At 36.4% G+C, this 11,767-nt stretch overlaps 1 protein-coding gene across 3 annotated transcripts; it reads right to left on the reverse strand.

Annotated features, from left to right (window-relative positions):
- Positions 1 to 1,258: 1,258 nt before the first annotated feature.
- On the reverse strand, positions 1,259 to 10,011 carry LOC117932258 (putative casein kinase II subunit beta-4). 3 transcript variants are annotated; one of them, XM_034853419.1, is made up of 6 exons: positions 9,743 to 10,010; positions 9,446 to 9,656; positions 4,633 to 4,851; positions 2,989 to 3,098; positions 2,726 to 2,891; positions 1,259 to 1,809 (listed from the first exon to the last, which is right to left on the reverse strand). In XM_034853419.1, the coding sequence occupies exons 2-6, from the start codon at positions 9,618 to 9,620 to the stop codon at positions 1,679 to 1,681; spliced, it is 801 nt and encodes a 266-aa protein (XP_034709310.1). In that variant the 5' UTR covers positions 9,621 to 9,656; positions 9,743 to 10,010; the 3' UTR covers positions 1,259 to 1,678. The 3 variants fall into 3 exon arrangements, with proteins under 3 accessions (XP_034709310.1, XP_034709319.1, XP_034709302.1); XM_034853428.1 differs by having other exon boundaries at positions 2,729 to 2,891; positions 9,446 to 10,011; XM_034853411.1 differs by having other exon boundaries at positions 9,446 to 10,009.
- Between the last annotated feature and the right edge of the window lie 1,756 nt (positions 10,012 to 11,767).

Consider the following 11,767-nt stretch of genomic DNA (forward strand, 5'->3'; position numbering starts at 1 on the left):
TGAACTTTTCTTTTTCTATTCTTTTCTTTTTTCTTTTTAAGTTCATTTTTCCCTTTTTGCGTGCGTGTGTTAAAATAGTTGTCACCTGAAGTTCACAGTTCAAAAGAGAGGAAGAGAAACACAGAGAACATGCTGCTCTTCTATACAATAATAGAAGAAAATCAAGATACGAACCAAGGGAATATCCATGTGCCATGGCCTTCCACACTTGGGCAGCAATCGGAATAAAATCTTAATGCCTATTTAGGAACTGCTTTTAAAAACAATTTTCTATTTCAAACTCCAAAACACATTTAATAATATTTTAACAAAACAATTTTTTTTTTTGAAAGAACAGAGAATTTAGTATATGCTGCTCTTTCATACAATGATACAATTTGTCTGTGAAAACGTTCCAAACAAATCCTGATATTTTCAAAAACTCCATACAGCTTTTACTAAGAGGTTCAATGTGAATGAAGTAGTGGTTCCTAGTGAACTTCCCTAGAATGCAAGGGAACCCAAAAATCCCTGTGCCTCATATTGTTGGATCTAAATACTCCCTAATGATAAAAATCTTTCCCTTTTCAGTCCCAACACTAAAAAGATGTGCCATAGAGAGGTTACTGGAAACTCCTAAATCAGCAATTACTTGTACCACCACTGAAGGATAGGACTTTCAAAGTCTAAGGAAATCGAAATTCTCTAAAATGGTCTATGGCTTCAACGAAATGTCCAAACATGTTCCATAATCACTAGAGAGAAAGGGGAACTTCTTTCATTTCGATCTAGGAAAGAAGAAAAAGGAAAATGCTAAAATTAGCTCATTTAATCATTTTCAAGTAGAAATTGAAATTTTGTAAACTTGTCTGGCTTCAACGAAATGTCCGAACATGTCCCCCATCATCACTGGAGAGAAAGGGGAACTTCTTTCGTTTGGATCTAGGAAAGAAGAAAAGGGAAAATGCTAAAATTAGCTTGAGATTAAAAATCATTATCAAGTTGTTTTAGCACATTCCTTCCCTCTACACTACATATTCTGAGACAAACGCAGAGCCAGAAGGGATTGTATCACACAGATTCAACCAAAGCCAGGCTATATCCGTGTGTGTGTTTGTCAAAAGCAGCGCCAGAAGGGCTCGTATCACACAGATTCAACCAAAGCCGGGCTATATACTCATATGTGTGTGTGTGGTCCTACATTATACACACTTGTCATATTCTGAAAATTGAAATCACTGCCTTCAAAAGTAAATAAAGAAGCACAATGTTTGGAGGATAGTGCAAAATAATGGAATTCATGTGGTAAACCTTTGTGTGCATTTGATGACAATTTTGAAACTGAAAATAGAACAGAGAAATCTGGATGGAAGGTGCTAAAAGACAATTTAAATACTCGCTTAATCAAGAAAGAACAAGGCTTACATCAGCTAAAAATTGAAAAGAAATACTAGCTCCCAATATAGACCAGATTTTGCTATTTTGTATTTTCCTCAACATATAAAAAAGGTGGACCTAGTTTGTGATGTTTTTGGGAAGCTTTGAACTCAGATTCTTGAAATCATTACTTCCAAACAGAAGCAAAGCAAGAGAATCACCAAGTTTCCAGACTGACAAAAACTCACTCAAATGTCAGCTTGGTAAATCCAGCATTCAAATGCGCTTGAACATTGCTCCCACGTCACTTGCAATTCCAGAATTAAGGCTTGTGCATCTTGAATCCAAATACTCTAGGAACATAGCTCTGAGATGCCTTTTGTGGTTTGAGGTGCCCATATGTCATCAAGAACAGGTGAGGAAATGTGGTTCCAAAATAGGCTCCATCAATGTCTACGTATAGTTAAGGAAACACATAAAAAGGACAAAAAGACATCACAAGGAGAAATGCTTGCTTAGGCTGCGATTAACACAATATAAGAAATAAGTAAATAGCAATCTATCGGGCAATTGTCTCATGTATGAATTGAGACAAATGCCACCATATTGTTGTACCAGCTACCACAAAACAATTAAGTATTTTTTTTATGATGCAACAGAAAAATCCAATTTCCCTAAAATCAAATGGAAATAGAAAAAGAAAAGAAAATAAATAATGAGTATTTTTTAGTTCAAATTTTAGGAAGGATGTTTTCCACTTGGAGTTAGGTTTATTATGAAGTGGAAAATGAAATTTATGTCAGTGTACAATGATGGACACTTGCAGGAGTCTACCAAATATTTAAAATCCAAAATGTTATGCATCAATAACATAGACCCATGTAAAACTCAACTCTTTGGGTTCTACATGCTAAAATTAAATGTTTACTTATTTCATATCATCATATCATATCAGAGACCAAGGTTGTATCACAAGCTTGGTTCCTCAGGCCTACATATTGAGATTAAAAACATCGACATTTAAAGGAGTTTTGTTTTGCTTTGTGTGTGCGCACCTACATATTGAGATGACAAACATCAACATTTAAAGGAATTTGTTCGCTCTGTGTGTGTGAATTGTTTGGTGGGAGAAGGGATAAGCACAGTTGAAGACAAGAAGGTATTTACTAAATGGTTTTAGTCAGTCTCCCCTCTTTTCTTCCAAAAGATGTTAATGCAAGCCCGACAAGCAAATGCATGGAGATTAATATGTAAAACAGAAAAGAAATAGCTTTAGAAAAGCCTGATTATGAGAAATGCAAGCTGAAACACTCCACAAGTATATGCAGTAAGAACTTGAAACATTTTGGCACAATGCAATTCAGGATACCACCTTGGGACTTGGAACGAGGATAGTAAATATCTTCGCATTTGGGACAGTAGACATTTACTGTGCTTGATCGAGGAATGTCTGATAAACCTACTGGAAGGCAGGCTTGTCCGCAGCAGTAAACTCTTGGGCATCTACCAAAGTCACAGTCCTTGTACTTGTCCAGCTTTATCATTTCCAATAGCATAATTCAGACATGGTCCAAAATACTATAGTTTTGAAAGCACAGAACTATTTAAAAATAATTTAAAGAAAAATCTCACCATTGCAGCCAGTCCTTTGCTGGTCAATATGTAACGGACATGAATCAAACCATAAAGCATCTCTGCTGCTGATTCCACTAATTCATTTTGTTCCTCTGTGAAGGAATCACCTAGGTATCCATACCAACCCACAAAAATTGTTATAAAGATTCAAAGACATAAAATACTGTGAGAAAAAAAATGAATACGAAACTTATATGAGATGAGCTGTTGGGAAGTGATGTTAATAAATCATCAAAATCAATCACATTCCTTAGAAAAGCTACATCATCTTTGAACTCAATAATCTGTCTCAACAAATACATTATCATCTAGCATATCACAATCTCAATTATGATATCAGCAATTGCTTGCTTTGTAAACATATCCAGTCTTTGGACAAAGAAAATTAACCAACTGGTCACAACGAATGTATGCATACTGCACATTAAAAGTTCTAATATTTTTTTTTTTTTGATCAGTACATTAAAAGTTCTAATATGTCCTCACATGAAATGAAAAGATATGTATTTCCACTACTATCCTACATAAATTGATCCTAAGAATAGTAACCAAACCTGTAGCATGAACCAAAACTCTATAAACCTTTCTGGCATTTCCTAGGCTGACATAAGAACACAACTCTCCACCATTTTTTAGTGATTTCTTCAAGACATCATGTGGATCCTCAAAGTTGGTAGCAACTACCAAGACATGAAATTCCTGAGTGGCTCCAAAAAGGAAAAAAAAGGCCACCTTGCTATCCGCTCAAGAAATGACCACCCAAAATACTGGGCAGTTCTGCATTATTTCTTAGGTAGAGAGCAAGAAGGTTTTTTCCCATGCATCTGTGCTGTAGGGGGAATTTGATGTGGTAATAGGAATTTAAAAGTTAACTTGTAGATTCAACTTTATTGCAGCATAGACCAGGGAAGACTGGACTAGAGTTGTATAAAACATTTCAAACTGTTTTTATGGATTGTACTTAGTCACAAGTATATGTATTAAGATGCCTATTCTGTAATCACTGAACCACATCTCTTGGGCTATGGAATTTAAAATGATCCCTAATACAAATTATATATGCATAGAAAGACAAGTGCTTGTAGATCTGTACAGGTATAGAAAGATGCTCAAAAGCTTCCTTTTTTAATTTTTTTTTAGATTGCTGCTTCTGTGCTCTGGCTCTCTGGCTCTCTTGCTATATGCTCCACTGGCTTAGATCTACCATGCTTATATCTTGTTTGAGGCTATAATCAATTTTCTACCCAAAGTGATTCACTGAATATTTCCTAGTAACTAGTTCAACAGCCCCTTACTCTTTGATTCCGAGTAGTAAAAAATAAAAAAGATTCTCTCTTAGTTAATCAGATCTTTATACAATGGACATGATTGATAAAAAAGAAGTTGTAGCATTTGCCTAAATTGCTTCAAACCTTAGATTTTATTCATAGGATCCCAGTCAGATGCATTTTAATCCAAGGAAAAAACAGACTGTAAATAGCTCCACATCTCTGGCAATAAGTGCATGGCATTGGAACTGATGTGAACAGATTTACAGCACAAATAAGACTAGAATCACATTAATTTATAGCCCAACCATGAGAAGAATAATCAATTTTTTTTTTTAAAAATGCGTAGTATCTAAGAAAAGAATAAGCTTACCATGCGAGGATTCAACATCCAAAATCAAGTCAAGTGCATAATCATAATAAGGAACTTGACTGCTCAAACCACAGAGGTTAAAGTCATCTTGGATGTAATCATCGTCAACTTCACAGAAGAACTCATGCCCTCGCATATGGCAAAACCATGAGATCCATGATGCATCATCCCCATCAGAGCCACTAACATCTGACTCTTCAGTGTCTGTTTCAGATTCCTCTACAATTAATATAAATAAGATTCAGATCAGCAAATCAATGAGAATGGTGACCCATAGTTAAAAAAAAAAGAAAAAAAAAAGAGAGAAACAAACACCTTAAAGAAAATGAAACATATCCTGTGCTATGAGATTAATTTGTCATACAATTCACCGAAGCAAATCCAAAGTCACAAAAATCAAACCATCAAATTGCATAATTTACAAAAATTTGGCAGTTGATTGATCATCCCTAGTGAACGTGTGTTATTGCCCAAACATATGCTTTATTTATTATTATTATTTTTTTCACTTGTCTTTTTCCCCTTGTGAACATGGTTCAAGTTCACTTGTAAGAAGTGACAATAAAAAGGACAACAGGAAATCTTTACCATGAGCAATAGAAACACAGCCATATACAATAATCACTCTCAACGAAACAAACTAGGGACTTCTAAGGAACAAATTGAAGGATCCACTAATTTGAGTAACCATCTAATAGCCAAGTACAATCTAACCATTAGAACTATAAAGACAGCGCCAAGTCCTTATTACAACAGCCATTAGGAAAATAATACCACCACCTTTATCAGGTCCAACCCCCTTTATATCCACTCACCATGTTTAGCAAGGCTCTTACTGCAGGGTTTGGGTACTCCAGTAAATAATATCCCCATAAACATCAGCAGCCGCTCTTACATTTCATAATGTCATCATACAGACTGTGTAATAGAGCATATGTAAATTAGATGGTAATGTTTGGATGTAGTTAACTTTTTATACTCGTCAATTTGTTCACAAGTCATCTAAGGTGAGGGCCAATAGCTTGATGACTACTTGAGGGGCCCCATTATGTTGGTTGAAAGAGGGCTGAGAGTGGAACTCTCAGTAGATATTGATGGGGGCAGGCTCATTTTGCTTTTACACAAGGATGAGGAGGAGAACTGTGGGGTTGATTTCAAGAAGCCAGGCCAGGAAAATGACCCATCATGGGAGACTTTTCGGTAAAAGATCAAGCAACCCATGACTTGGCCCCACCATAGTCAGGCTTTGAGGTATGCTCTCAACCCCCTATAGTTAAAAAGATCAAGCAGATGAGGAACAGTGAAGTGGGTTATATTCAATCCTTTTCTGCTTTTTAGAAATATTCATGAAGAGTTCAGGTGGCTTGGAAAAGAACAAACAGTCCAGCAGCAGGCTTGAATGATAATAGGTCTGGAACAGCATGTGAGATCCCTAGGTCTATTCAAACTGCCTGCCACTGCATTAGAGGGGAGGTTAATCCCCCTTTCCCTGAGGTCCATCCCTTGGTCTTGTTGAATTAACAAGTGCAGAATTAGACTGAAACGGGAAACTGACGACCAGCAAGAAGATCAAGTTAAGAGTCTGAATTGATGTACTAGAAAAACTTCTCTACAATGCTGCCCCTGAGTTGGCTACTCAAAACTGACCGATGGAACTGGGATACAACTTGCACCCCTATCACAATGATTTGATGTGGCAGTGGGGTACAATGCATTGAAGCTGGTTCCTGAAATTTTCAAAAAGGAGCATTTGAAAGATGTGCTAGAGGCATTGGCCTCTTGTGCCCTGATCACCAACCTCTTCAAGTGATTGATTGGAGCACAGCAAACCAAGTGCTATATAAAACACAAATATATACACAAAAAATAGGCTATTGGAGAAAGAAAAGATACACACTTATTTACTCAGTCCCTTCAAACTTGAGGGACATCCACAGATCACAACAAATTCCATTATATAGGCAGAAAGAAGCCAAAATACAATACAATAGCTTGCTGGCAGCTAGGCGATTATACATGACCTGCAAATAATTTTGGGCATATAGAACCAAAGAAAAATAACCAAGATGCCTCTCAAGAACTTCTTGGACTGTTTCTTACAATCCCTTGGTGACCTCCCAGCCCCTTGAACCCATGTAATCCAATTTTCTAGGCCAAACATCAAGCTCAACATAACATGACACAAAGCCATGAAGATTATCAAAATGGAAACCCAATTGTTTATGGCCTCTTTGGGGCTTTCCTCAGTGACTTTGAACAACAAGAATAATCCAAGAAGGCAACAAGTTTGTGCTTATTGTCCCATAATTACTCGCCAACCTTACACCAAGTGGCCTTAATACCTGCAAGAGATGGACCCTAAGTTCGCAAGGAAGTAATAGCCCCATACTTAAAAGGTTGACCTTTTTGTTCTTATTAATGAAACTTAAATATTTAGTAAGACTGTGAAGCAGGCTAAAAAAAACCTGTAATTTCTATCTCTTCCAAATCAATCTAGATGGGAGATTTTACCAAGAGTCCCTAGCTGGAGGAGGACATCCTCCAATGCAGGGTAGACCCATCCAATGTTGCAATAACTGAGTGGATGTCTAGACTCCAATAGAAGCATAAAAGAGTGGAGCCAACTTTTTCTAAGAACTGCTAGAGTAAGTGGAGGCCTCAAGGGAACCATAGATGTGAGATCCTGTCATTTTTAAACCATAAGACTTCAAGCATTAACTAAATCTTCAAAGTTGGCAAACCTATATTTCTTCCATGTCAGGATATTCCTTCTGCCAGGTTTCTCTCTCAGGTAATTATGTAGCAATAGTGTTACTAAAGCATGGAGCAAGATATTTGGTATCTTTAGTAAGATACTTTTTACTTTCATTAGTAGTAGTGGACATTGTAGTAACCAATTTGACCTGTGCAAAAAGATTTGACTTTTTGACCTGAGCAAGATAACGTGTTGCTACAATACATTTATTTTCCTTTTTTAATCAGATCTATAGAGGATTTTGTACTACTCAGAAGAATTTCTTCTCTTTTTCCTACTTACTATCTTAATGTGATTAAATGATTGTTTCTGATAAAAAGAAAAAAAAAAAAATTTTTTTTTAGCACAATGCTATCATCGGGAGGGACAATGGGCACAATGCTATCCTTGTATTGCAAAATCTACTTCATCATGTCAAGAGTAACCTTGGATCAACCCAGAAGAAGAGAGTGGTTTTTGGAGAGTTATTTTATTGTATAAGATGCAGAAGAATTAATTGACATCTCCTCAACCATTAAGGGAAATCTAGGGGGCAGTGACACTTTCTGTTCCCCTTATTTGGCATTTCTTGGGTCCTCTCTCCTTTGGTGAAAGAGTAAGTGAGTTGGCATAGAAGTTTGTTGTGTAAGAAGAGAGGGGAAGACTTGAAGAACAACTCCTCTTTGCTTGTTTAGGATAATCTAGTAGGGGCATAAGTGAAGATCCTTTGTAGGGGTACAACATCCAACCAATCTCTGAGGGATGCCCTTCTTTGTAACTGGTCTCTATAAGATGGTTTTCAAGCTGGTTTTCCAATCTTGCTAGACTTCATTGAGTGGCTGTGCTTTAAGAAGTTAGAATATTGTTGTGGCAGTTGGTTGAGTCTCTTTCCAGTTTTTAGGTCCCTTTGTATACTTCTTGTAAACTAGAGGTGTGTCCCCCTTTTTTAATGGGTGTTTTTAATATATGCTTATTTACCTATCTAAAAGAAAAGTAAATGAACAGGGGGATCAGGAAACTTGGAAATTGTTGAGAAAAATATAAAAGAAAAGGTCATTTCCTTTCTTCCAAATAAAAAGACTTGAAAAATTCATCTTAGCAATATGCCAGAACAAAATGGACCATGAGTATAAGCTAACAAGGACTTTGTGAAGCACTTAGGTGATTACTTGAGTGGTACAGAGAAAAACCTGAAACAAGGTTGAAGCAACTGCAAGAGTTAATTCCTGACCCAAGACCAAAGTGACAGCAGCAAGAGTTAATAGCTGAGCTAGAAAGCTTATATATGGTATGATTCCCAGAGGTTATACACTTGTAATTGTGGTTTTCTATCAGTTCTGGTATTCTAGGCGTGCACTCTTGAGCATCACCAGAAATTCTCACGTCATCCAGCCAACTGAAAGTTGCTCCTTGAAATTAACCATATAGACTATTTTTACATAATTTATCCACTTCTAAGTAGTTCAATGCAAGTTTTGGCGCACTTCAGATTCGCTGATGAAAAAATGTTCACAGTAATTGAGGAAGAAAAGAATTAAAATTGAGCATAAATACCAAGAAAACAGAAAAGTAGCACAAAATCCGTCAATAAATTGTTTACTCAAATACAGTGTTAAACCGTAAATATAACTTGATAGGATACCCATATTCTTGTCGAATAAACAAGTGCAAAACTAATATCAAAGAAGATGAGGTGGTGTTTTCTATTTTCCCTAATCCTCTGTTTGGTTTCTGAGAAATTTGAGTAAATAGGAAAGGAAAAGAAATTTGCATCTCAGATTTCTCCGTCAAAATAAAACCAAAAAAGAAAAGAAAAAAAGTATTTTTTTTAAAAAAAAAAAAAGCAAATTCGATAACTCACTACCAGTGCTTTAATTGAGTTAATCTTTTAAATCCCATTTACTCGGAAATTTAACAAAGAAAACCACAAGAGCAAATCTTGTTTCATTTTCTTCTCTTTTCCTCCAGTTTCTAAGCAACCAAACAGGATACAAGCATAAAGCTATACACAAAGACATATAGAGAAACAATCAGGCATTTGGACAATAAGAGAATCATTGTGATGAGGTGGTGGCTTGCCTATCAGAGTAGACTGCGCCGATACTCTGTCCTTATCCTTGCCGTTCAATCCCTTGGACGTGGAAGGCGACGACCGCTCCAAGTGCTTGTCCAGCGCATCATTGATTCTCTTCCGATCAATTGAGGCCATCTCAGCCTTGGATCCAGCAGCGGCAACACCCCTTTCCCTGTACATGCTCCGCTCCGAAACCCTAGATTTCAGATGCACATACTGGAGCGTGATAGAGGGAGAGCGTTATAGAGTGAGAAACTAGGGTTTGGGAGGATGGAGAAGAGAAAGAGAGAGAAGACACTAACCCATTTTCTCTCTCCTCAAATCCTAGTGAGAGAGAGAGGGAGAGAATGTACCGGCGGGGGCAAGGGCAACTTGGGTGTCTTTCTATTGGGCGTGCATCATGCGTAATGGATTATACTTGTGTTATAGGAATGCGGAACACGTGGCCTTCCAGGAGAGCATCAGGGTCCACGCTGGAGACAATCCACGGTGCGCAAAGGTCTTGAGGTGGGGCAGTTGATTGGAGCTGTTTGTTTTGATCGGGCGGTTTGGGGTAGAGGGGCGGAGGGGATTTTTTGGGGTGGAGTCTGGAGAGGTGTGGCAGAAGCAAAAAGAGAATCATGGGAGAGTGCAGTATTTATACTGACACACAGTAGTAGCGTTGGAGGTGCGGCACATTCCAGGCAACCAAACATTTGGCAGGTGCCACATGTGTTTTACAACACGTGTTTCATCATGGGAATAGACTTCGTTAGGTGGTTTAGGTTTTACGCCTGTTTTTCTCTCGTGGAAATATCTCTTTTTCTGTTTTGGACCAGAATAATAATAATAATTTTTAAAAATCCATAAGATAATTCCCGAGGTAAAGCTTTATTCAAGATCATGTTAATATATATTTTTTAATTTTTATTTAAAACACCTACAATGGGCTAAAACTCTTTTTCTTATCTATTTATTATAAAGCCTTTTTTTTTTTTACTCTAAATTATAAGAATATATTTAAAGACTATTTTTTCTTTAAAATAGAAAATAAAATTTTCAACTTAAAACTCAGTTTGATGTTTCTTATAAAAAAATTTTTTATATAAAAATATTCATTTTGAAAATCGTTGTTTTTTAAATGAATTTAAAATATTTTTTATTATCATTTAGAGAATATTTTAAGTAACAATTGAAATATTTTTATAGAAAATTGGTTGATTTTTTTTTATATTTGACCTTTTTAAATATAATTTTATTTTTAAAACCTAATTTTAAGGGTTGTTTTTGAAAACGTTGATTCTTTGAATAAGATTACTTAGAAGAAAATTCTTCAAGAATAAGTGAAATTTCATTCCATCGTTTTGTCATTTGCTGAATACAAAGAATGATGTTTGTCAAGGGGAGGATCTCTTTTCTGCAGCTTGAAGTTTCATCATCTTGTTTAAGTTTTTTCAATGGTAGTTTCGTTGATCCTCTAAGTCATGGTTTGGGGGTTTTCATAGTGTGTTAGTCTGCTCCGAGGGACGGGCCTTCCACTCCTTCAGCTTTATTCCACATAATGCCAAATGGTAGTTGAATTATTTTCTACAGTATCAGGTCTTGAACCTGAGGTTGGGTAGTTGAAGGATAGTGCTTCCCCCGAGAGTAGTCTCCTCTTCTTCTAAGACGAAAGGCTTGAAGAGTGGAGGCTATTTCTTAGGAGAATAATGCCAGGAAATGATGATTATCCAAACAATTGCTTCTTATGTTGGTCCTCTCTTTAAAAAGAGGGGTAGGTTTGAAAGACTAAGTTGGTTGTCTTTGATGAAACTTGCTCGAACTTTGGTTTGGAGACCTTTGCTTTGAGTTTGGTTCTTGTTATCGTGTCACGAATTTTATTGGACAGCTCTTGGTAAAGTTAGCTTAAGTTGAGGATGGTGGCTTATTCATGTTTGATATTTGAAATAGTTTCTTTCTTTATCACTAGCCTTCTTCAATTTCCTAATTGTACTTGATTTTTTTCCATTTCATTGTGGTGTTTAAGTACTATTATGATGGAGATGCCAAAAATGTTAAGTTAGTGTTGAGTTTGTTCCAAGTGTTATAGTTGAAATTGCTCGAGAAATATATGATGTAGCTTTCAAGGGTTTGGCTGGTGATGATGCAACTCTTTTGAAGTCTACATGATGGGTCATGCTTTTGAAGGATCACGAGATTTTTTTGGTATTTGACACGAGCTTGTCTGTGAATAAGACTTGATCTATTTTGGGAATAGTAATAGAGAGAAGTCCTCTGTGTAAGATATTATAACTTTATCATGGGTTTGATGCTTATTGATCAAGTACAATGGTCTTTCTCCTTTTCTC

Source organism: Vitis riparia, chromosome 2 (assembly GCF_004353265.1).
Source record: "Vitis riparia cultivar Riparia Gloire de Montpellier isolate 1030 chromosome 2, EGFV_Vit.rip_1.0, whole genome shotgun sequence".
Lineage (NCBI taxonomy): Eukaryota > Viridiplantae > Streptophyta > Magnoliopsida > Vitales > Vitaceae > Vitis > Vitis riparia.

Excerpts from the sequence above, each read along its gene's own strand:
- LOC117932258 (XM_034853419.1), bottom strand. The coding sequence starts at position 9,620 with ATGTACAGGGAAAGGGGTGTTGCCGCTGCTGGATCCAAGGCTGAGATG. Across the intron at positions 4,852-9,445 it reads GGCGCAGTCTACTCTGATAG|AGGAATCTGAAACAGACACT; the intron begins GCAAGCCACCAC and ends TATTAATTGTAG. Across the intron at positions 3,099-4,632 it reads GGATGTTGAATCCTCGCATG|GTGATTCCTTCACAGAGGAA; the intron begins GTAAGCTTATTC and ends ATGGATACCTAG.